This window comes from Pararge aegeria, chromosome 20 (assembly GCF_905163445.1).
Source record: "Pararge aegeria chromosome 20, ilParAegt1.1, whole genome shotgun sequence".
NCBI classification, from domain to species: domain Eukaryota; kingdom Metazoa; phylum Arthropoda; class Insecta; order Lepidoptera; family Nymphalidae; genus Pararge; species Pararge aegeria.
The window spans coordinates 14,081,639-14,108,702 of record NC_053199.1 but is presented as its reverse complement, the minus strand read 5'-3'; the positions used below and the strand labels follow the sequence as shown (position 1 = coordinate 14,108,702).

Genomic DNA, 27,064 nt, shown 5'->3' with positions numbered 1-27,064 from the left:
TTGCACACAAACATCAAAATATACATAAAATATAGAATAAGCAAAAGAACAAGAACTTTAGGCATGCAAAGACGGCCTTATTGCTGCAAGTAATCTCTTACAGGCAACCTCTGGCAGAAGGAAAAGCTGCAAGGGAGCGGGATAGCGCAATTATATATACATATATATTCGAAAATAAATAGTCATACATACACATAGACATAAAATAAATATATAATTATATAATGAAAAAAGAAAAATACAAATAATACACATTAATTAACTACACTATTATTACATACTTGCATTTTTTTGTTGCATGTAATTTAGTTAAAGAGTTAAGTTAATTGTGGGCTTCTTTTTAAACAAATAATAATAAATAAATAATAAATAAATATACTACGACAACACACACATCGCCAACGAGCCCCAAAGTAAGCATAGCTTGTGTTATGGGTACTAAGATGACTGATGAATATTTTTATGAATTATATATACATAAATACTTAGAAAATACATATAAACACCCAGACACTGAAAAACACTTATTGCTCATCACACAAACATTTTCCAGTTGTGGGAATCGAACCCACGGCCTTGGACTCAGAAAACAGGGTCGCTGCCCACTGCGCCAGTCGGCCGTCAATGTGGAGATAGTTAGTTGATATCCCAGTGGTTAGAGCTCCAGCCTACTTTTCGAGGGACTGAGTTCGCCTTAGAACCTCTTAATTTTCAGAGTTTTTAATTTAAACAATTTTAAGATACAATGAGAAGCCTGCAGATTCGTTAGATTCGTTTCGACGTATTCCTTGGCTGTTACAGCAAGTGATATTCCAAGTCCTACAATCCTATAATCCTATCTGCGATAACGTACCGTGCAGTGAATTTTTTACATTAAACGTTCTTAGTATCAACTATATTAAATCAAATCATTATGATTGCTATAACAAACAAGTATTCTAAATCGATTTCATTGTCATCTAAAAATCATAAACTGCGCTTTTGAATTTTAGCATTCCTTTTACGTGGCATTTACGATAAAAGAATAAGTATTATAGTGACATGGTATATATAAGTAAAAGAACTTTTCCGCCTAAAAAGTGATGTAGGTCCAATATTATTAGAGCCACGTTTTTTATCCGCGATCAGCGGATAGGGAAATCTCTATCCCCAGAGCACATAAACGTCAAATTGTCAAAAAAATTCTCATGTTAGGAATGGGATGGAATATAAATGTGGCGCGAGGACACATTTGCGCATAAATCAGTAGGGAATACTTAGGCTTCCTTTCTGCGAGAGATTGTGAGGATCATTTTCTTTACATTATTTAAGGTGGCCCTAGTCGATGCATCGCCATAAAAAAGTTTTCCGTAGATCATCTCCTAGCACTAAGTACGCTCTTTGTTTTTTCTGTTATGTTCAATTGTCGATAAATTGTGAATGAAGATACGAGCGGATATTTTCCATATTAACTCATTGAATCACTTTCCATCAATGGCTATCATGTCAAAATATGAGAACAAACATTACGTTAATCTGCCAAACTGTCAAATTATTGAAAAACGTTGGGACGTTTTTATAAGTTACCCGTTTTATGAGTGACATGAGAGCGTTGAGCGTTGTTGTGAACGTGCAGCCTGTGGGCCAAATATTCTCAAAAATCATACAACGCTCCCCGCGTTGAATATAAAAATGCGTTCAGAGTGCTGATGGGGCTGCCACACTATTGGTCTATCGGTAGAATCTGCCTTCCGAACCGGTGGTAGAATCACTACAAACAAAAAGACTTGACGTTTTAAAAGTGCTTATATTAGGCCTACTTGAAATAAATGAATTTTGAATTTTGATTTTTGAATTGCAGTGCGTTAGGGATGTTCGCAACAGCGCACATCGACTGCTTTTACGCCTATGCGAAAAAGGTGTGGTTCGAACTTTTTTCGATTAGTTTTGACATTTATAAAATGAAATCGGAGCAGCGTGTAGAATAATCTATTACATTCTAATAGTTACGTCAAGTCCTTGAACCACGCATTTATTCAGTTCAAAGTTTAAGGCCATAGAAAACCAAGCACTAGAACACTAAACTCTTCTGATTCTGAGAGGTGAGTAACCTGTAGTAGGCGAAAAAGTTGATGACGATGATTGATGGAATAAATATTATTTGCTTAAAAAACTACAAGCAAGATACAGTTTCATAAACCGTTTGACTTTGGGACCGTGGGGTCCGGAGGCAAGAGCCCTTTTCAAAGAATTATCGAAAAGGGTTATCGAGTCTACCGGTGATCCTAGAGCGGGCAGTTACCTTGGCCAACGAAATAGTTTGACCATCCAAAGGGGCAAGCCAGCCTCGCCTCGCTGCGGTGGTTTCGAGGACGTTTTAGATTTTATTTAGTTTTAAATAGTTTATTTTAGGTTATATTTATATTTATGTTCAGTATTAATAAAATAAAAACGAGCTCTATGTAAAAAAAAAAAAAAAACAACTGATTTAAAAAACGCGAAAATTTACCTATACCAGTAGAAGTCATTCACGTGCGTCTTTATATTGTTTCGATAAATATAATATCTTCTCCCTTTTAAAGTTAGAGGTCAATATGCTACGTAAAATCTAGATGATTTTGGGCGCCTTAGTATCAATGTTAATGGACCCAAAGTGTTTCGCTCAAGCCGTGAGTGAAAGCTGCTTATAATATAAGCTGCCAATCAATTTGGATGTAACACATAAACGTATTATGTTTCCACGTAACATACCTCGTATCAATTATTATTGCTATTCACGTAATCCCTATATAACAAAACGTATATATAGACAGAACGTCGTAATGGGTTTGTCTGTACATCCGTTAGCTGGATATTATTAGCTGTACTGAATTCCACCCTATCGAGTGCCCAATAATCTCGGCATTATCTGTTCTACAAAGACGCTTAATTGACCCCGGACGTACAACGGTCTATATTGATTTAGGTTCCCGATTTCTGGTGTCTGATGACAATTTTTTCCTATTATAATATTAAGGATTACAAAAACAACAAATAAGCTTGGGAACGGGTTGCTTTAACTTCATATCTAATTAAATAATGGACTGTGAAATGGGGAATACCAAAAAAAAACTAACTATATATAAAATAGTTACATAATAGAGTCCTACATGGAGTTTAATATATATCTTGTAAATGGGGAGTCGTATCAATTTATTAATGCCTTCATAATGACGTTACTGCTTAACCACATTTTTTTCAGCAAGGATTTTGAAAACAATTAATCAAACGAATGTGGTTATCGTTATCACCTCGCTATAATGGATTTATAATAATATATTGTATGTCTCCAATATGACACCATTATAATATGTATGAACGCTTAAAAAGTTCCTATGATAGGCCTATAATGAATAAATAATTTTTGAATTACTGCTTCCATGCGCTCGTACCATCTTTTCCACAGGATACACTCCGCTATTTGCACAGAACTAAAGTTATGAGATGTTGGATATTTGGTAATAGCTAATCAGAAGACAAGTGGCGTGGTGGACAACACAAAAATATATAATACTAGCTGTTGCCCGCGACTTCGTATGCGTTGGTTTAGGTTAGGTTTTTAAATTGGTTATCATTTGACGGCGTTATGGTGTAAAATCGTCAAACACTTTCGTCGCTTCTCCCAAAAAAACTGAGCTTAATTTCGGGATAAAAAGCATCCTACTACACATATTACTTCTAATACCTTAAGTAATATGTGTACAAAGTTTCATGATGATCGGTTTTGTAGTTTTTGTGTGAAAGCGTAACAAACAAACTTACATTCACATTTATAATATTAGTAGGGATATTGTACTCAAAAACCCTGTGGATAAGACACAATAACAATACACACTAACCTAAACATAATATGTATGTTTTTACATAGCTTACCTTCCAAACCACACGTCAATTTCTATTGCTCTCCACATAACATATATATAGAAAAGGTAGGTATGTATGTACATTAATAAACGTTATTAGCTGCGCCGAATTCCACTCTATCGAGTGGCCAGTAATCTCGGCATTATCTGTTCCACAAAGAGGCTTAATTGACCCCACACATTCAGTATTGATGTCAATATTGATAGATTGCACGTGACAATTTATTACGAGGGTGTGACCAGGGGTTTGGGTCAAAAATTCGTGGTGCACGATAATTGGAAATACCTAACGGCACTTGGAGAGGATCGTTAACTTTATGGCGGACGTCACACCCGTGTAATTACAGGCAAATTAGGATCCACGCGTCAGGTTGACGGACACAATGCGACACATTAAAAGACGTGTTCCTAGCATGTCCTGTGAAGTTTTGCTCTGCTTAAAGATGATGAGGTTCTATTTAAAAAAAAATTTTTTTTTTTATTTTAGCATTTTAGCGCTATTTTATAAGAAAGGGCTTTACAAGGCTTCCTGTTCACCTTCGCCCTGGTCTAGGAAGGAACTTAGCCGGTGGTTTTTTTTTGTTATCACCATCTCAGATTATCTTTTAAAAATATTTAAAAAGCAACTGGTTAGAGCAATAATTTAAACTCAAGCCTTGTATGGTTGATACTATAATAGTACTTTTTTACAGGCTAACGTTCAATACAAACTTCGAACTTTTTAAGAGACATCTCCAAGGTGTCCGTCTTACTATCACGGTTCATGAGATAGATGCCCAAGTAATAGAGCCCCGTTCTATCCTTGGGTACGGAACCTTAAACCTTAACCTCAAACGTTTTAGTCCATAGTTTGGGTTGCTCTTAACACTCTCGCTTTATATCAAACGCTTGTTTGCGATAACCGGAGCACAAAAGATGACGCGACGTCCATTGTTATTAAAAAAGACGTCAACTTTAGTGCCCCCCTTGATTTATGACTGCTCCGCGCGGATAATGGAATTCTGTTACGTAATGCTGTGTAAGACCTCATTAGTGTAAAGACTCATTGGATAAGAGCAAGCGGAATTCAAATTTCGATAACTTTTCAAATTTTTTTGGGTCATCATCATTATTAACCCAAAACTGTTCTTCTACAATCCCCAGAGTAAGCGGACCAAGCGTATGGCCTACCTGGTACAAAAAACCATCGCCAAACAAGGCAACTCAAAGCAGGGCATGCAAGGAACTCTTCTTCCAACATGCCGCCCTGGTCTTTCGACCTGAGACGTAGAAATGTGAAAGGTTGAATCCGTAGTCCACCACGCTGGCCAAGTGCAGATTGGTAGACTTAAACCCCATTTGAGAACGTTATCAGAATGTTATCACCGTAATATAAAGTGATTTTTATTGCTTTTCAACCGACTTAAAAAGAGGAGGAGGTTCTCAATAACTTGACGTTTTAAAAATGCATATAAACAAGGCCAACTTTAAATAAACGAATTTTGATTTTTATTGAGTATTTTTTTCTATTTATCTCCAGGCTATCACTAAAAATATTATATTATTTAATATTTTAAAGTAAAAATCAAATACATTTGTTGTCCCCGGAAATTAAACCCAGCACCACGTGATCCGTATCTTAATACGGTAATCACTAGACCAATGGGGCAGCTGAAATTAAAATACCTATTGTAAACAAAGGAATGAACACCAGCGAAATTACCAATAGGTTAAACAAAGTAAAATCAGCTTGCGTTATCGCCGAACGGGCGATCTCTTCCAGGCGACCGGTTTCACAATGGACATAAATTCTAAGTTAACGGACAAGGGTATAGTATAAACACACCCTGAAAGCAGTCACACAAATACATAATTAGAATAGAATATAATATGTTTATTTAGCAAAACAACACAAATAGACTTACATTTGGAGTAACTTATTATTTGTGGCATGCCAATAAAAAGGTTACTGTTGTAAAGGTTACTCAGTTTATTGTTGCAGATACTAATGTATGTATACCCACAACGCTGGTATTGTCAGTACCAGTGGCGTGCACAGAGGGTATGTACAGGGTATGCAGATGATATAAAATGAATAAAATCACCAATACGTGTTAAAATACTTTAGGGTAAAGTTTTATTACTCTTACAATGCATATCCTTAAGTTTTTTTATAACTCTTACAGTTTAGGGGTATGTGTTTTAACAAGACTGCCATATCCCTAACAGGCTAGCTTGCTTCGACTTTGCCACCAGGTTAGATTGCAATCAAGGGCTAACTTGTAATCAAATCAAAAACAATAACTGATAAATTCGCTTATTCTTTTTTGTCGGATAAGTAAGTAAAAATTACCAAGATTGGGGGCTTAACTCTTCGAGGCCTGATGGAATAGCAACACGTTTTCCCTAACTCCAGCATTATCGGTAGAAAGCGCAATTTTAGGCACAATTTGGAATCGAAACCAGGCCCTTATGATCCACAGTCACACATACTAAGCACTGCATCATCGAGGCATTTAAAAATGTATAAGTAAAATAACAAAATTAAATTTCACGTTCACCCGCTGAAACAGGAAACTCCGCGAAAGAAAAGAAATTACAATCTCTAAAAATAACAGTACAGGTAATAAACGATCCTTCAACGCAATATTCAATTCCAGAAACGCAGACTAGGAGAGATTAGCGGTTAATAAAAACAGATGATTTGCAAAAAAAATCACAGGAACCGGTAAAATAGAAGCGCGAGCTCTGGTTTCATATTGCTTTTCGCGGTGAAACAATTTGTCAACGTCAATAAACCTCAATCCAGTACTGGCTTGTACAGTTTTGTTAGAGATTTTTCCAATCTCTGCTCATTTGTGTGGCAAGCTTTTCACTTGTTGGTGGGAAAGTGAAATTCGGTTAGATTCCATTTTTGATTTACCTGAAGGAGGTTTGAATCAGACAGAGAGTGATGTTTTTCGGGTGTAAACGTTGGTATTTTGGCGTGTCTTTCATGATTTGTGTGCTAGTCCTCCATACTGCTCTAAGGTCTGCAGGATTATGCATGTGATATCAGCAGTATAAACCCGCTACTAGCCCACTACAGGGCGCGTAACTCTTTTCAAAATGAAAAGGGTTCAAACTGCAGTCCGCAAAACTGGTTAGATTCGTAGTCTTCTTACACCTTTTAGAACAGTATGGAGAAATCTGAGCCATTTACGTTTTTCCCTTCACCGTTAACGCAATTGTGCAAGCAAACAAAAAAACTAGAAAGAAACAATTGAGAAAGTGCTTAAAACGTATATATATACCTTACGCCAAGAAATTAGAGTTGCGTGCCGGGGATGTATGTATGTATGTAATAGGTATGTATATACTTTATTGTACACCAAAGAAACTTTTAATTATGACATAAAAATATTAAACTTTTTAACGTCCTCCCTGGCGCAATGGTGCGCGCTGTGAATTTAAGTAGGAGGTCCCGGAAAAATGTTTGTGTTGATGAACAGTAATGCTTTTCAGTGTCAGGGGTTTAATGTTTATCCGTATATTATAAGTATTTATGTATATTATTCATTAAAATATTAATCAGTCATTTGAGTATCCATAACACAAACTAAGGAGGTATTTGAAAAGAGCAACTGCTGCCTTCCGAACCGGTGATAGAGTCAATACAAACAGACATACTTGACGTTTCAAAAGTGCTTATATTGGAAGTTTCTTTTTTTAATTTTTGAGTCTAGATGGCGATGTGTGTATTGTCGTAGTATATTTATTTATTTACTAGCTGTTGCCCGCGACTTCGTCTGCGTTTGATTTTGTTTTTGATGTGGCGTTCAATTGAGTTGTAGTTCTAAATAAATTTAAAGTATTCAGTATCGCTAAGCCTTAAATGAAGGGTTTGCTGTTGTCCACTGAAGAGTTCTGTGCTCTATCTCCAACCACATTCATCAGATCAACACGAAGATTAGGCAAAATTTAACACGTAATATAACCTCTATAGTACAAAAATAATTATTTTAATCGGTTATGATTTGTCGGTATTATGGTGTAAAATCTTCAAACACTTTCATCCCCTCTCCCAAAGGAACTGTGCTTTATGTCGGGATAAAAAGTATCCTAACACTTCCAAGAATATGTCTACAAAGTTTTATTAGGATCGGTTAAGTAGTTTTTGCGTGAAAGTGTAACAAAAAAACTTACATTCACATTTATAATATTAGTAGAAATATGGATAGGGATAGGGATTTTATATAAATATCACTAGCTATAATCAAAAATAATTCATATTTTTATGGTAAAACTAGCTATCAACCAGAGCACTCGAAGTGTGGGGTATAACTTTCCCCCGAAGTGCTGACCCGCCTGATCCAATTACAAAGTTTAATTACTCATCAGAGCAGAAAGTGGTGCTGTCATGCTCGGATGGTGTAACTTCGGACACTACGCTGAGAGATCCAATATGGTTATTGAACTGTTATTAGGTCGAATGGCTTTCCAATCATGTTTGCACAAGTTTTGCTTCGGTCGGCGTGCTTAGAAACATTTAATCATATATTGATGTCATAAGAGCGTGTCATGACCAGTTAGTGCTAGTAAAACGATCAACAAGCGAATAATTTTATCTTTCAGGTGGCAATAATAAGGTGCATTCGACACCGATCGATTATATGGGAATTGACTCAGATTATCTCGTTCAACCAACGTTTAATTGAAGATCGGTTTGGTGTAATTGCACGCAATGAAGGACTATAAAGCTTAAGGCTATATGCTGTTGTAGTATTTGCATGTCTGCTTTACTGGATAGTGAAGCTGTAGCTACAAATTCAAATTCAAATTTTCGAACGCTGCAAACTAAATCGCTATCTGAAATGCTATGTGGCCCTGGTAATTTTGCTACTTACCTGAATAAAATACCAAAACCAAAATAAATAACTTTTTTTATTATTTGCAGTTATCTTGTGCATTTAATGATATAAATAAATCTTAATATATATAAATCTCCTGTCACGATGTTTGTCCGCGATGGACTCCTAAACTATTTAAGCGATTTTGATTTTAACCGTGAGCAGTCTGGTCTAACTTAAGAGATAGGATAGCTTAGATCTTTAATTATAGTCGCAATTTTATTTTATTGCAAATTATTTGTCTATAATTAATTGACAGTCACATGTTATATATAGAATGTCGGGATAAATATACTACTATAATCATTTAAGGCTTAGCGATACTGAATACTTTAAAAACAAAATCAAACGCAGACGAAGTCGCGGGCAACAGCTAGTTAATTATATAATGTTTATTACATTATTTTTATACATATTTAAACAAAGATAATTAAGATTGATTATGTACCTGCACATTCCTTTATAAAAACAACCCCTACATAATTTATAGTGCATTTTTTATGTTATCCTAATACTTAAATAAATAACTAAGTAAACCTTAATGCGATTATGTGTTAAACTTTGGAATTATTTTGTGCTAAGAAAATATTATTAATCTTGCAAAGCGGATGATTATAAGTTTAGTATAGTAAGAAATATGGTAGAGAATAACGTTACCTTAAGTATTATAAATACAGGGCACAGGTCTCCTCCCAGAATGAGAAAGGCTTAAGGCCGTAGTCCACCACGCTGGCCCAATGCAGATTGGTGGACATTAAAAATTACTTAATTTTAATTTCTGTTAGTTAAGGTTGATTTTTATCCACTAAACTTAATCTATAAACATGTGTATTAGTGTAGAGTATATGTATGTGTGAATCCTTACTAATATTATTATCATTGCGAAAGCATTAATGTGTTTATTGGTTCGGATCAACCATTGCAGATGTTGATAAAATTTCAAAAAGATCACCTTTCCCCAGGGAATATTATAAATACAGATAGAAACGCAGTCAACGTCGTAGGCAACCGCTTTTGAGCTATAAATTAACATAAAACCTCTATAACAGAATTAGAATAACAAACTAAACAAGCATTCTTTATTTTGGGCCATATTTTTCTTCTCCTTAGGGACAGAGTACCGTCTCCTTCCGAAGGTGGGCAATCATCAGGGCTATTCAACTTTGGAGACCGCCGCTCTAAATAATGATCTGGTGCTCTTACCAAGCCATTGTCTTAAGTTTTTGAGCCATGATATTCGGGCTCTTACTTACATTGCCTGCCATATTTAAATGAATCTCAAAATGCACTTTCTTGTTTACTACAGAGAAAAATCACAAAAAAGGCTAACACGATAGAGCGGTAAGTTAGAAGAAACAGTTTTGCACCCTTATCGCTGCAAAGTGTCATAACTACACAACTTTACTTAATCTGTGGTTATAAAATAGATAAAAGGTGGTCTGGATTCGTAATAAAGCCATTAAGTCGTTTAACCTATAAATTAAAAGTATCAACAGTATTTTGTTTCATTTATAATGCTTAGCGAGCGCTACATAACATATATTATGTTAAATTAACACGTGTAAAACCTAGATAATTACGTGGGGGGAATCTCCAATCTTGGGATGTAGTAAACTGATGTAAATAAATGCCAACGGATGCCCGAGCAGTGCCGACGGCTCATTAAACTTTATAATTGCAAAACTTTATAATTTAAAAGGCAGATGAAAAAGGTGATAAGCACCATCGCCGAGAGCAATTCATAGGAGAAAAGAGTCCGTCGAACTGGATTGATTCTTTGATTAGCACTTTGCTTTCAAACTTGAAAACAAACTAAAGTTTTTATTTTTTCAAGACGTTTTACTAGTTTTTGTAAAGCATATAGGTACCTATTAATTAATTCTGTCAAATAAAATGTCTTGTGAAGTAGAGAAAGAAATAAATTGACCAGAAAGTAAAATTTATGGAAATAATCCCCGATATATTTTTATATATACTGGGTTAGAAAAATGATAGTAAATGTTGATATAGGAAAAGAGCAACTACTGAGTTTCTTGCCGACTCTTCTCGGTAGAATCTGCTTTTCGAACCAGTAGGCTCACTACAAACATACATACTTGACGTTTCAAAAGTGCTTATAAAGTAGGCCTACTTGAAATAAATGAATTTTGAAATTTATAAGTTGTATATATTTATGATTGCTTTGTTGTTATTTTAGTGAGTCCCTGGAAGTTTCAGACCCAATTGGACCCGTTTCCAGATTGTTTTTTTTTTTTTCAAAACACGTTTTACATGTGCTGGGCCCATTAGAAACTAATAAATAGCTTTAAAAGGGGATATTAAGTACCCTATACTTATATATTCGAGTATATATGCATATATATTTGGTTCTGAAGCTATAATATGTAGCTATCTAAACATTTTAATTCAGCTTTATATAACGCCCAATGAAAGAAGGATTCGATGCCCACATAGAACTACCGATTTTCTCATTCGTAATCTGTCACATTCTCATCAAAAAATTAAACTAGGTATTCAACCCTTAATACACAAACCCTTTCGAATAGAAGTAATCATTTGTTTGATGAAGATATGATTATGATTAATTAAGAAATAATAAAAAGACGTTCCGGTATACCACTCTTAATGGAAATAAAACATAACATAATATACTATGTAAACACTATGTTGATTTTAAGCTGAGACCAAAGTAACTTGCTATATTTTTTACTGAAATTGTGAGAAGAAAATAATTAAAAAAATTAAAATGCTTAAAACTAATATTATAAACGATCTCGCCAAACAGAAGATTATGGTATGATACACAGAATTAAGAACATACAGAACCTTCATTCGGCCATTTTGGCTTAGATGTTGCTAGCTCATAAACTTTTACAATTTTATGGGAGACGTTTAGAACATTACAGGTAAAATAATGATTGTTAACGGCTTAATGGAATAAGGTGAAACACTTCTAAAGAGCAGTGGTTTTTACGCTTCAATGTTCCGTTTTTGTTTTTAGTTTTCCTATTCCTAAGTTTGCCTGGCACAGATCGCCACACAAGGCCGCCTTTTGCATCCTACTACATTCTTTAAGTGTTTGTTCTTTTTTTTTTGTTTTTCTGAATGATGTGGTGTACAAATAAAGAGTATAAATAAAAATAGATGTCAGTCGTGTACACGCTTTCTGTAGTTTCTTAATTCTGTGGTATTATATTACGCATATACGAGTATAAAAATCAAGCCTATAAACTGTTTGTAGTCCCTCAAATTGCATGCATGCATATGTACAAAACTTTGCTAAAACTTAGTTTAAAATGAATCTGCACTCCATTTCATCGCTATTTTCGCAAAGTTCAAAACTAAGCATAGCGAAACAATGGCGCCGAGCAAACTTGCCGGAACATTACTCAACGTTCGTTCGAAAGTACGTTTTCAAAGTTCCCACTAACTTTCGGATTCCTTTAACTTTAATTACCAAAGAGTTCACACTCCGGATCAGATAAAATTGCATTCCATTCTCACTTGGCGCTAACTGAGGTTTTTGCAAAATTGATATTGTTGGAATTTCCTACGAATTCCCTGAGTTCTCTCTTAAATGACTTTAGAAGCCGTGTAATTACATTCTTCGTAACGGTTGTGTTCACGTTGAACTAGATTCTTAAATGTTTTTTTTTTTTTGTATAATTTATTTCTCTCATGTAGAACTCCGTGGTCTACAATTTTGTTGTTTTAATAGTGCATACCAACTGTAATGCAAGTTAAATTTAAAAATAAAAAGAGTTCTGTAAAGATAGGCCTGCTTCTATACCTTTGCCAATATACGATTCCATAAGCTTTCTAAATCCACAGCTGTCGATTCGATCCCCACAACTGTAAAAATTAATGTTTGTGTGATAAAAATGTATTATTATATATATTATTTAGAAAAGTATTTATCATTCGTCTCAGTCATAAGACACTTGCTTTGGGACTAGGTGGTGATGTGTGTATTGTCGTAGTATATTTATTTATTATTCATTTATTTAAAATCAACCATGTTACCTTCCTTATTTTAGACAAATATTACCTGATTTCGATAATTCGGTTCCTCATTTCATATAAATTATTGTTTAGTTGGTCAACATTACAGAGAACTAAACTCAAATCACGATGTTTTTCTTTATCGTTGTCATCATCATCTTCCGCAGATAATTAACGTCCCACTGCTGGGCACAGGCTTCGTCTCTTATAGGGGGGACAGCTTTAGAGCATAGGCCCGCCACGCTGCTCCAATGCGGTATGGTGGGCTTTATCGTTGTAGCAAGTGATATATAATTTCTTAAAAAATTCCAAATTCATTTATTTCAAGTAGGCCTAATTTATAAGCGCTTTTGAATCGTCAAGGTCAGTCTGTTTGTAGTGACTCTACCGCCGGTTCGGAAGGCAAATTCCACTGAGAAGAGCCAGTAAGAAACTCAGCAGATTGCTCTTTTCCAACATCATTTTATAGTTTACCCAACATCATTATATAGTTTAAAATGCACATATCTCCTAAACATCAAGATCCGCAAGCCAGGGATCAAACTCGGTCCCTCCGAAAGACAGGACGAAGTCCTAACCACTAGGCTATCACCGCTTCTAAATGTCATTAAACTGGCGCCAGTCTAATCTAATCTATTAACTTTAACAGAATATTACCACTAGAGCATTTCATGCTGAAAGTTGAAATCGGCTACCTTATATATATAGATTATTTATTGAATTGTCCGTCGTAAGTGAAAAACGGGCATTTATTTGTCCATTCACTTTGACGATACAAAGTTTGACATGCGTAAATGACTCTTAGATTGCGAGCGAGCAAAACTTATACTAGGGCTACATAACCGTTAACTTTACAATTGTTCACGAGAAATTTCATTAAACACTTCGCAAGTCTAACTCAAGCTGATTTTAACTATGATCCAACTAGTTATAACTGAGTTAATGGTCTCGGTTTTCATAATGTTTAATATTTGAATCCCGCTGTAATACGTGTATAGTGGATTGTGTTCACTGGAGCGTTTCAAATCTGGGTTATTGAAAACGGATTTGTGAATAGAGCCTCACCGTCAACGATGTGTTGATACTAAATACGTGTGTGTATGTGTCGGAGGGAAATGAAGTAATCTGTCGCTTGAGTAATTTTACTAATAACAAAATCATTGAATAAGAGATATTATTATACGAGATTTAATTACCTATTACTAGTGTAACTAAACCAACTGGGTCCTTTTAAAGATCTCTCCGTAAGGTTTCATAATTTCTTAAATAAAACTGGCACATGATCATCCAGAGGCTAAGAACCTGTGTTGTCCCATAATAACTCAAGACTTTTAAAGCATCAGAAGCAACGAGTTTAAAAGACCAGACTTCCTTAAATGGCATAAAAATAGGATAACCACTAGATCGTATTATCAACATAATGTTTCCTTTAACTCATCATTCAATACATTTTAGCACATTCAACTTCATCTCCCTACTCCAGGCATTCATATCTCCGTTAAACGGCATAGTGGATTCACTATGTATCACTCCTTCCTCTTAGTACAGGAAGAAGTCTTTATGGTACCATTATCTCTTATTGAAATAATGGTAGTTGCGAGCTCCAACGCTCGCAGCGCAACGATGGACTCCTACCCGAGCTCGGACTAGAAACAAGTTCGATTGTATTATTTGAATTAAATGAATTTTAAATTTAGTAAAATGCAAATGTAGTGTAGTAAGATATAAAAAAAAAAACAAAACAAGAGTTTACCGAAATTGCAAAGAAACTTTATGCTGAAATAGCGCGATCTCGAAGTAATCAAACAAAAGTTTATTTTAGTGTTTGGAAAAATACGACGGCTGTTGGGGGAAAATATGCTCCGCTCTGGCTCCGCTACTAATTACCGATAGTTTTTTTACTGATTAAAGGCGATACGATATTCGATGTTTTGAAATCGATTATACTAGGTTATTTAAAGTGGCATGGTATATTGCAACAAACATAGTATTATAAGTAATATGTTCGTAGCGTTATATCGTCTAAAATGTACGAAGTAAGCTTGTTACTACTAAATTTTTGATTTTGTCTGGTTGAAAGACGTGTCGCCCAGCGATGTAGCGTTCCGGTACAATGCAGCGTAGAAGCCAATTAGCCTTATAAGTCATATGAACCTGCCATACCGTCTACCGTACCGTAGACCGTACCGTACCGTACCGTACTACCGTCTAATATCATGTTTATTAGACGGTAACATTTTAGATTGCATTCAAGAATCGAGGTGGAATAAAAAATAAAAAACATCTTTTTTTTCAAAAAATATGCAAATTGAGTGTCATCATGTCAACCCATTATCGGCCCACTACAGAGCACGAGTCTCCTCCCACGATGAAAAGGGGTAAGGGCCGTAGTCCACCACACTGGTCCAGTATGGCCCGGTGGACTCCACACACCTTTGAGAACATTATGTAGAACTCTTAGACATGCAGGTTTCCCCGCGATGTTTTCCCTCACCGTTGAAGCAAGTGATATTTTAATTACATAAAACGCACATAACTTAGAAAAGAGTGCGTGCTGTGATCTGAACTCGCCCCCCTCCCCCCCACCGCTTAAAAATTAAGTGTAATATAATGCAAATAAAGAAAAATGTTAGTTCACTATTTATGTACCTAGATAGTAGTGAAGAGCAACATCTAAGTTAGGTGCTGCTACGAGTACATCAGCATGTCTCGGTATCTCTTTGAATGACAAAAAATAAATCATTGTTTTTCTTCTTTTCAGAATCTTAAGAATCAAATCATGACAACGAACGTTTGGGTAGAACAGGTGAGTGATTTTCTTTTACTTTATACTAGATTAAAACCCTTTAAGCAAACATTTGTACAGCGAGGTGGGTCTTTGCTCAATAACATCTCTCCTGTAACAGTGGAAGCCCAGCAGTGGAATTTTATAGGGCGATATCCTAACAGAAGTATACAAATCAAAAGGAACGTTAAAACGCACGTTGCGGGATCTGAGAGATTAAAGGAAAATGCCACGTAGGTTTTTTTTCCCCATTTATCACAGTAAAATTTGAAAAGGCTACAACTAGAATCTCACTGTAAAAGTTTCGACAAAATGTATTACATTTTTAAAATAAAAACGAACATAGAATTAGTATACTCTTTAAAGAGTCCGGTTTGCAGCCTTTCCTTAGAAAAAACCAGACAGACAATCCGATAAAACTAAATAACCTTTTAATTAATCATATTATACTTAGAGTACGAATGCCTGTTTTCACTAAAACGCTTAAATCCTAATGCCTAATGATTTGGATGAGGCGTAGAGAAAAAAAACGTTTCACCAACTCTTAGATAATGACTAAAGACGTTAGGCGTTATCTAAAGCTACGACGTCGTTGGTAGGTATGGACTAATCCGGCTGTGCGTAATGTTCAGAACACTCGTAAACTGAAACTAGGCCGATAAAATATATAAATTTGTTTTTTTTTTAAACCTAAAATCCATTCGTAATACTAATATAATGAAAATACCACACCTTGTTGCAAGAATGATAGACAAGTTAGGTTAAAATATGAGTTGCCTAGTTAAACTCGATTGGTGAAAGGTATGGCCTAGAAATCTTCTTTGATTAGGCGTTACTTACCTAGGCGTTGCCTTATTCATCGTTAGTGAAACGGGCTAAAGAAGGCTCTTTTTAATTTATATCTGAATATAATTATATGCACTGGCATTATTGCTCGAATTTAAACAAAGTTTTATAAAGCTATATATCGCAAGTTTTAAAGTTTAAAATCTTCTTTAGTATAACTTTCACTTAAAGATTAAAGACAAAGCACAGCTTTAAAACGGGTGATCTTTAAGCAAGCTTTATAAGCTATACATCTTGAGAGGCGATTCTGAAAACTAAATCACACCCAGAGAATTCCATACACATACTTTGACGTCCTAAAAATAAGGATTATAATACGGAAACAAAATTTCAATAATTTTAAAATAATACTATTTTTTAGCGATGGTCGTAAGGACGCTGAGCGTGACTTGAATTCAACTGTGATAGAATCAACAAGTGATTTTATTTATTACTGAACTAATATTTATGTTTTATTGTTACAGTACCTTCAACACTTACATTGTTTTTGGCTTTGATTTACATATTGTCTTTATATATACTTTAATTGTTGTAACCTTAAGCATAGATATTTATCGTAAGTAACTACGAGTGTATTTTCTTGTAATGTATGTTAAATTATTTGTCTGTGGACTCTTGCATAAGGCAGTGACCCTGCTTTGCGTGTGTCGAACGTTGTGGGTTCGACTCCTACAACTTGAAAATATATTTTGTGTGAACATTATTGTTTTTCTGTGCCGGGGTGTTTACCTGTATATTATATATGTACTTTTGTAAACTGTTCAAACAAATTATTCATCAGTTATCCCAGTACCCATAACATAAGCTACGCTTACTTACGGGCTATATGGCGATCTGTGTAATGTCTGAAATTTTTTTTTAGGTATAACAATGAATTCTTCTCTTCTCTCAAAAATCACTTTTCACTGTTTTCAGTGAACCTGTATATCATATACAGATTCACTGAAAACACTGCAAAAATGCAACTATTTATTTACAAATTTATTTATATTCTTATTATGCTTACAGCTAGCTAAACCGTATACAAAGTCAGTTACTGATGATCATTATTAAAAATATTATTTATCTTATTATTTAATTTATCTGCTTACTTACCTAAACTTATATTAAATATGTCAATTTGTTGGTGCTAAGCAATCAGATTACCAAGCAATGTGAGAAGAAGCAGAATTATCTGTGATTGTAGGAATACATTCGAGTTTCGTGAACGTGAATGTAGATATTAGGTCAATCTTGGGGTCAATCGAGAACAGCTGACGTAAAGACAAACGACCTCAGCTTCTTTTGACGTTTGTCAAATTGTCCGTAATTACCGGGACGATAACAAATGTGTGTCCAGTCACATTTTATTGCCTTTGTTTTCTCATAAGAAATTTGAAGAACCATCGTGGTCCATCAGATATCTTATGAATGAATGAATGAATGAATGAATGAATGAATGAACGAATACACTTTTATTGTACACCACATAAACATAACAAATTAACAGTAAAAATTTAACAAAAGGTATACAATCCATCAGATATCTTATGTATTATTTGTATTGTTCACATACAAGCTCTTACATTTTTGCCGCTGCACCTCCCAATAACCTTATTGATTGCGCATTAAGATAATTTAAAAGTGGTAATTTGATGTTCTCTTAAAAGTGGTGATTTCTTGCAGGCCACGAAAACTGTTTGCAGTGGCCAGCGACCCTGTTTTCTGAGTCCAAGGCCGTGGTTAGATTCCCTCAACTGGAAAGTTTATGTGTGATGAACATGAATGTTTGCAGTGTCTGGATATTATAAGTATACATAAGGATATCTGTATATTATAAGTATTTATTTGTATTATTCATAAAAATATTCATCAGTCATCTTAGTACCCATAACACAAGCTACGCTTACTTTTGGATCTAGATGGCGATGGTGTTTTCGTAGTATATTTATTTAGTTATTTATTTATCTAGTTCTGTTCTCACCACATTAAGTGCGAGGAATAGTTTCAATCTACTTTTCCATTCCTGAAATCACTCCTGAGATCTGGAATGCCCTTTCGGAATCCTTCCCCACCACATCTAAAAAGGCGGGTATACCTTCAAATCCAGAGTGAATAGGTATCTTTATAGTAAGAACGAACCTTTAGGACGCATTGTTTCTCACCATCCTTTATGTCTGCAATAAGTGGTCATCATATTAGCAACTCCCAAGAGACCCAGGAGACCAGGAGACTCGTGCAGTGTCCACTACAGGGCACGAGTCTCCTTCCACAATGAGAAGGGGTTAAGGTTGTACTCCACCACGCTGGCCCAGTGAAGATTGTTAGACTCCACACACCTTTGAAAGCATTGCGGAGAACGCTCAGGTTTCCAGACAATGATTTCCTTCACCGTTGAAGCTTGTGATATTTTAATTGTTTATAACGCACATAACTAAGAAAAGGTGCGTTCTGGGATTTGAACGCGGGCCCCCTAAAGTAAAGTCGACGTCATAGCCACTATGCTATCACCGCTTGCAAACAACACAGTGGTAGTCGTAAGATTAAAGTAGAAAATGTTATAGAATATAGGTATTATTTAAATACAATATTTTCATTATATAATCTAGTTATAAATATTCGAATGTAACTTGGTTACAGCTACAGTCTCTAAGTTTTCCATAAGGCCGCCTTTTGTAGTTATTATAATTTTAATCTTTATTTAATATTTTTTGTGTTTAGATGTTTTGAAATATAAAATAAACAATGAATAGATACAGCTAAAACGCACGCTGCCACAATCATGAAGGTCGGTGAAATATAGGATTTAGGTAGATATATGTTAAGAGTATTTTTCATGTAGTTTTATAGTATTTCATTATTATGTTCCTAAGGTTTTTCAGACGTCCATCACGTCGAAAACTTCAGAAGCGTTCGGTGAATAGAGGTATTCATGTCAAGTCACGTCCCTCACAAATGACATTGACCCAATCGGGGATTGGCGCGAAAGAAAGACGTCGTCCCTTTCTTTAGGGCTTGTCAACTTACACGTGACTAATAGAACGTCAGTGTGTGCCCATTCGTGTTTTACTGCCTTTGTTCTTGATAAAAAAAGATATGAATGTGAACTGAATGTTGCTTTTGCTCGGGTACCAGTTTTTTACTGTTCTGTTATTTTATCATTATTAATCTGCGATACCTGATATCCCTAATATTGATGAAGCGGTGATAGCCCAGTGGGGAGGACTTCGACTTTTTTCCTAACTTTAAAAAGTTATGTGCGTTTTAAGCATTCAAAATATCACTTGCTTCAACGGTGAAGGAAAACATCGTGAGGAAATCTGCACACGATACTTATCTACAATAATGTTCTCAAAGGTGTGTGAAGACTGCCAGTCTGCACTGTTCCAGCGTGGTGGACTACGGTCTTAACCCCTACTTATTGTGGGAGGAGATCCGTGCCCTGTAGTGGACCAGTAATGGGTTGATGACGTTGATATAAAAATATACAATAAGAAATTGCCTTTCTTTTCATGTAGTAGCTATTTCTTTTGTTTTCTTATAAATACAGAGGTGGTTTAGAGAAATAAAAGTAAAAGACCCCAAGAATTACCCCAAAAGTCGTGGAAATCTTTTGTATCGGAGTTTTCCACTTTGGATTACTTTAAACTCGTGGAATTACCAATATGATTGATGGACAAAGTTCCTCGAGTTTGCTAGTCGGTCTTATATGGTCTTATGTAAAATGGTGCTTATCTTCTTGTACCTACAAAGATCTCATAAACTAACCTAACCTTAATTAACAGGTATAAATTTATCCTTTTCCACAGCGAACATCATGAAAGTACAGCAATATTTTGAGACACATCAATTTGTTTCAGTTTCGATATTTTGCACCGACAATAAATGCAAAAAATATTTCCCGTGGACGGATTTTTTTATATACATTGTTTTATTTGTCCCAATACAAGGTTGGTTTTAAAAATAAGTAAAGTATAAAATACCCAAATAACCAGTTGGGAATGGCCACTTCGCATTACTATCAATAGATGGCGTTTTATTTTGTTGTTTAAGAGTAGAGTATTCCGGGTCATTATATACAAAAAGGAGACATGAATTTCTTTAATTTTCATAACTAAGTATTTGTCACGTCTAATATTTTAAGCGCCACCAATGAATAGCTCTCAGCACGTCGAGTCACGTCGCCATGACTCTAACAAATGACAGCAAGTAAGAAATTGACATGAAAGAAAGACGTGGTCCCTTCCCTTCAGCGCCTGTCAAGTCTACGTGACTAATAGCACATCGATGTGTGTCCGTTCGTATTTTATTGCCTTTGTTCTCTAAAGAGAAGGAAATCTTTGGATTTCAACTCTTCAATATTGCATATAACTGTCAATTTGTGCGTGCCCGGCTTTTCTAAGCTGCAGTCGTGATACATTCCGTTTAGTTCAGTAACTTTGCGGCGTGGGAGTTGATTCTGCAGTTAAGAAATATATATTTCCTTTGAGAGAAATGGTAATGTGTTATGAAAATTGTATCTTTCATCTAATAGTTCGCGTATTTAACTACGTCTCAGATGTTTCTTACTTCAAGTGGTAATTTGTATTGGGTTAAGAAATTGGCGATGTCCACCGACCACCTCAATGCCTTAAGCAGTGCATTAAAACCCGCCGTGTTTTTCATAATTCAATAAAACCTTTATTAATCAATATAATCTTACCTAGGGTCTTGGGTCTAAAACCGATAATAGACTGCAAGCTAAGTTTTTAGTATCGTATCCGCTATTTTTGTAAATAAAAAGCTGTTTTTGAGATGGCAACTATAATAATGTTGCCCCAAACTTTAAAGTTCTAAGTTGATAATAATCGTTCTTCGGATCTAAGTACACTTAGTTTGTTCGTTGTTCGGAGTTGCGGATAATTTTTCGTCGTGTTCTCTCCCTGGGTGGATGAAAACTGTTATTTGTTTTTATCTTTTAGAGTACCCTGTGTATTGGATTACCATTTTATTACAGAAGAAAGGTATATTCCGCAGATCCGAACTTAAGATTGCCGAATAAATAAATCATAAACTGGAGTTCGAGGATCATAACATTTTTATTATCATGAGGGTAACTTATATTCGGGTTGGAAGTTTGTCCCACGATAGGGGGAAAGAGATACCCTGCAATCATCTAGAGGATGAAAAATTATGAATGCACTGCAAAATTTTCCAGTTTTATGAATCAGCTTATTTCTTAAGCCCTTCAGTATTTCTTAACAGTTATTAATTAAATACTTCCGTTAATAAACGTATCTATATAAAAATTAACCACCGATCCAGGCTAGTCGGCTTTAGGACACAGATCAAAGGAAGCTTGCGGTCAGCACTTAGTGACACGTTCGACGTATTGACACGTTAGTGTGTTAAATGTGGTTCACGTGTTCGCACCGAACGTGTTTCCGCTGTTTTGAATACTATTATTTGATAAAAATAATAGTATGTAGGCGAAATAGCAGACACAACTTCAACGTCTACGTCTGCCATGTTTGCCTGGTAGGAACACTCGCAAGCTTGAAAAGGCTTCGAAGCTATTGTAAAGACTCTGAACTGATGGACGTTTGCCACTCCTCGGTAAACGTCTAGATCGTAGCTTGATTGTCATAGCTTAATTTCCCGCCTGCTATGTGTGCCAGAGGACGACCAAGACTGGATTTTGTGGGATAAAAAAAAAATAGGGGAAAGACGCGTACGGATAGAGAATATTGGAGATGGCTACAAGAGCTTGGCTTTCGTGCTGGCCACCGAACATACGCACTATGCGTATTTTTAAAGGCTCTCTGGCTAGCACATTAGATGTTTTCCTTTAAAAAAACGCACTAAAATCAGCGTTTAAGTACTCGTTGAACCACAGACAGATCAAACGGCCACATGTAAAACAACCTTCTATTTTCTTTGGGTATGCAAAAAAAATAGCAAGTAGAACTCAATATCATGTGGATGAGCACTCGAGCATTTTGGTAACGCATCTACTTTAATACTTATCTAGCCTAACAGCCTAACAGCCTTTATACTTCGTTTCTTAAAAACGTGTTAACCTCAAGTTAAGTCCTATATGATTTATTTTAAGAAATGCCCATCGACACAAACTTCTCTTCCACACGAAAAAAGTGAAACGCAAGATCATGTTCTTTATTTAAGCGACCGAGATAGAGAATTTGAACCTTATGCTGTGGGTAAGAAGGTCTGTTAAGACAACTTTATATATAGGCCGGTGTTGTCGATATTGAATTTTATATGAACTTAGTTGTCAGCGAGCTTTTGATGTATTTTCCTTTAGCCTCATCCTATCTAATACCATTTGTGATGAGAGATAAAAGAGGCTATGTGTATAATCATTTGTGGTACTATTCAATTAATATAGCGAGAATATACAGAGTTTTCTGTGGAGGTAACATTCATGATTTTCTTTTTGAATTGAGAAAACTTTTAGCCGCGTTTTCGTTTTAGCGAGCGAATTTTTGAGCAGTAGAAACTTATAGGATCACGTTACCGACGATCTTACGATAAAATGTGGAGTTGCTGCACAAATACCGTGTTTTAATATGAAGGGCAAGAGTCACGACCAATACATCTCATAATTCAAATGTAATTTTATGATTGCGTAAATTAGTTTATTACTATGAGGCTAGTAAGAAAGAAATAGTCATATAGCAGGCAATGCATAGAGATATGATTCTATGTGATTGATATGCCTAGTAAATATGATGATAGCTTAAATGTTAATACAATTTGCATAAGGTACATTTCTTTTAATGAAAACACTTCTGAAGTCATTGCTTTAGAAGTGCTCCACCATTCATTTTTCGAAAGAATAAAGCGCAAGCAATTATACGATAAAACACTTTCTTAATAATTTATTAACGAGCGTAGTCTAAGCTATGTTTGAATGAATTCCTGCTGTAAATTCTTGACTTGAATGCAAAGCAACTTTATGGAATTTTTGTTTTGAACAATTCCCCTTCAGCGCTCGCTTGTTTTTCGCATTGTTTATGATATTTGCCGTTTTATTATTATCCGATTTTATTTTATTACTTCATTTCTCATTCGTTGGAATGTTTTTGTAAGCTGCCAAGAATATTTTGTTCATCTTTTTGTGTTTCTATTTTCGGCTAAAATGAATAACATAATTATTTTCTCCTACTCTCTCAATTCTCACTAATTGTATAAATTTTCAGTATTCCCTTATTTTTTCTTCACGATCTTTCGTAATCACTTTTAAATGTTTCACGGCCGATTGGCGCAGTGGGCAGCTACCCTGCTTTCTTAGCCCAAGGCCGTGGGTCCGATTCCCACAACTGGAAAACGTTTGGACAAGTGCTTCCTTCCACACGAGGTTTTCTACGGACAGATTTAAACTTTTTTTTATTTTGATTGACGGAGATATAAAAATACGAGTAAACTGTTAGACTATTCTTTTCCAACAAATACTAATTAGTTAATTTTTATTTTGGGAGTTTATTTCTTTCAGGTAATCAATAAGTACTAAACTTGAAGCTGTATAACAACCCGAACTCTTAACACTACTTGGATCAAAGTCTAAAACAACTATAATATTCTTTTGATTATTAATCAGAGTTATTTTATAGTTGTTATCATTTTACTAGCGTTACTGTTGAATCAGTGATAGCGAATTGGATAAGAGCTCGACTTCACTTTCAGGGGTCCGAGTTTGAATCCAGGCGCCAATGATAGATTGAAAAGCTATAAAACCTTTACAGGTTAGGCTGCCATCTTCAAGATGCAGCGTTATTATCCAACTAAATAGTGTAGTCACACTGAATATTCAGATGGTACCTGCTATCATCATTTATGTCTTATACTCTATAAAAACTCGTTAAAAAAACTAAATAATAGTCAATAATCTGTGCATAACAAATTCGTAACAAATCCTTTAAAAAGCCGGAACAGTCAAAACGCAAAAAGATACACCAAGAGTTGTTATCCGCTCATAGAAATTTCCCACGATAACCACATTAAAAAAAATTATAACAGCATCAGAGCAAGTAACAGTTTGAGATATTTGTAAAAAAAAAATTATAATCCTTTGCTTCAAATGTTTAAAATGGGAATCCCTTTGGAGAAGTAACCGCTCTTGTTAGTAAATTATTGTGAAAGAAGCCCCTTCAAAAATAAAATTTAAGTTGCTTTTAACTTGAAGAAATTAACAGTTGACGAAATTGTAGTTTGTAAGTTTTTTTATTAAACGTTTTTTTATTAAACGTTGACGAAATTGTATTTTGTAAGTTTTTTTATTAAAAAACAAAAAATTGTTGTCAGACTACAACAGTTTTTAACAAAGTTTAATGATGATGTAGAAAACTCTGATCCATACACGGAAGGAAATCTCCTAAAAATTAATGATAATTCTACTGAAGCAGTCTATTGACTTCGGTCGTGTCCCAAAAAAGTTTGAAACTTGGACATAAAGTGAAATCTCGTTGTAAGTTTTCATCGTCCTAAAAAGCGGTGATCCGTAAATGATTTATTGGAGAAACTTGTCATGAAAGTTTGTGCGTGAATTTAATTACGATTTAGTTCGTATTTCTTTACTTGATGTGTTCTCTTGATAGTGATTTCATTTATTCTTCACTTCATCGTATGTGACGAGTATTTAAAATATTGTAGCATGAAAGATGGAATATATGACCGATATCTCATGTGGTCACAAAATATGGGTTGGAGACCCATATTTTGATTATTTGTGATATTTTGTTGATATCTCCATATTTACTGTTTCTATTTGCCAACTAACCTTTCGCACTGTGAATCGTTTAGATTTAATTAACATCAGTATATTATATTAAAGAAAAAGACATTTTCTTTTTCTTTGACTAATTTATTTGTTATCTCAATTTCAATACAAAACAATAGTACCTCAATTTTAGTTTGACAAAACCTGTATTTAGAGGTCTTGCTTCTTTCGATAAATAACTGATAACATGACGTAACAAATTTATTTCATTTTATATTTTTATAATTTTTGTTCAATGTTTAGAATTTTCTAAATCAATATTGCATTCATCGATGATGATATCGACCCATTACAGGAGAAGGGGTTAAGGCCGTAGTCCACAACGCTGGCCCAGTGCGGATTGGTGGACTTCACATGCCATTGAGAACATGTAGAACTCTCAGGCATGCCGGTTTCCTCACGATGTTCTGTTTCACCGTTTAAGCAAGTGATATTTTAATTAGTTAAAATGCACATAACTTAGAAAAGTTAGAGGTGGGTGCCGGGATTCAAACTCGAACCCCTGAAAGTGAAGTCGAGCTCTTATCCAATTCGCTATCACCGATTCAACAGTAACGCTAATAAAATGATAACAACTATAAAATTACTTTGATTAATAATCAAAGAAACATTATAGTTGTTTTAGACTTTGATCCAAGTAGTGATAAGAGTTCGGATTGTTATACAGCTTCAAGTTTAGTACTACTTGATTACCTGAAATAAATAAACTCCGAAAATAAAAATTAACTATAATTAGTATTTGGTGGAAAATTTAAAATATAGTCTCACACTTTACTCGTATTTTTATATCTCCGTCAAGCAAAATAAAAAATGAGCTAATGATATTTTTAATAACTTGAAACGCAGATAACTTAGAGGTGCTGGGATTCGAACTCGCCCCCTCGAAAGTAATTATTGTAGGAATCAAAAATATAATATTACTCAAATGAAATGTTTAAGGCGTTTTTTTAAATATATTATCGCTGTTCACCGGGCTCTTTTTAACCACCTAAAGAATAAAGAAGTAACAGAGAGTAGGTAAGCTGTACAGTTAGACATTTAAAGTTACGAGTAATAGTACTGAAGATATATGAAAATATATAATACCTTTTACTGAATACTTGCATTTTACGGCACATAATAAAAATGAAAGCAAATCAAGCACTTTGTAATTTTGCCAATGTAAATGGTGAATGTAAAAATTCCGCGGTATTTCAACGGGAATGTCGAATTGTCAAGGGTATTATTAAAGGGGAACATTTCAGCTGATCGCCTGAAGCTTTTTGTCTCTTGATTTCATTACAATTCAGCGACTGTTGTGGCTGAAATGGCAATAATAAATGTTCATTCAATTGCTTTAATTTTAGTTCAGGGTAGTTTATCAATTATTTTTAATTATTTGAAACATATTTAACCACACTCTATTCTGTTAATAACTTATGAAATAATACACAAATATATAAATAATAAATTAACTACGACATTACACAAACAGTCATCTAGCCCAATAGGAAGCGAAGCTTGCGTTATGGGTACTAAGATGATATTATTATGAATGATATAAAATTAAAAACTAAAATACCTATAATACACATATAAAGACCTAGACACTGAAAAACATTCATGTTCTTCACACAAACATTGTCCAGTTATGGGAATCAAACCCACGGCCTTGGACTCAGAAAGCAGGGTCGCTGCCCACTGCGCCAATCAGCCTTATAAAGTTTATCATTTAACTCCGTTTGATTCAATAATTAAACTCCATAAATATTTATCTTAACTTTAAGAAAGTCTTTGATTGATTTTGAAAGTGCCGTGACAAAAAATAGAAAAATGTAATTTATAGATTTGTAAACAAATAATTTTCCCGGTATTCTTTTTCTGAATTCCTGCTAAATAATATTAGGACTTCTGTGTGTGAAAGTTACTGTTTTAATAGGTATACCAC

General features: G+C 34.8%; 1 protein-coding gene across 1 annotated transcript in view; it reads left to right on the top strand.

Moving 5' to 3' along the window:
• LOC120632584 (acetylcholine receptor subunit alpha-like 1) overlaps nt 1-27,064 on the top strand; it is a 99,921-nt gene that overhangs the window by 56,618 nt on the left and 16,239 nt on the right. The window contains exon 3 of the mRNA XM_039902504.1: nt 15,513-15,557. Coding sequence (XP_039758438.1) covers nt 15,513-15,557 — 45 coding nt within the window. The remainder of the gene's footprint in view (nt 1-15,512; nt 15,558-27,064) is intronic.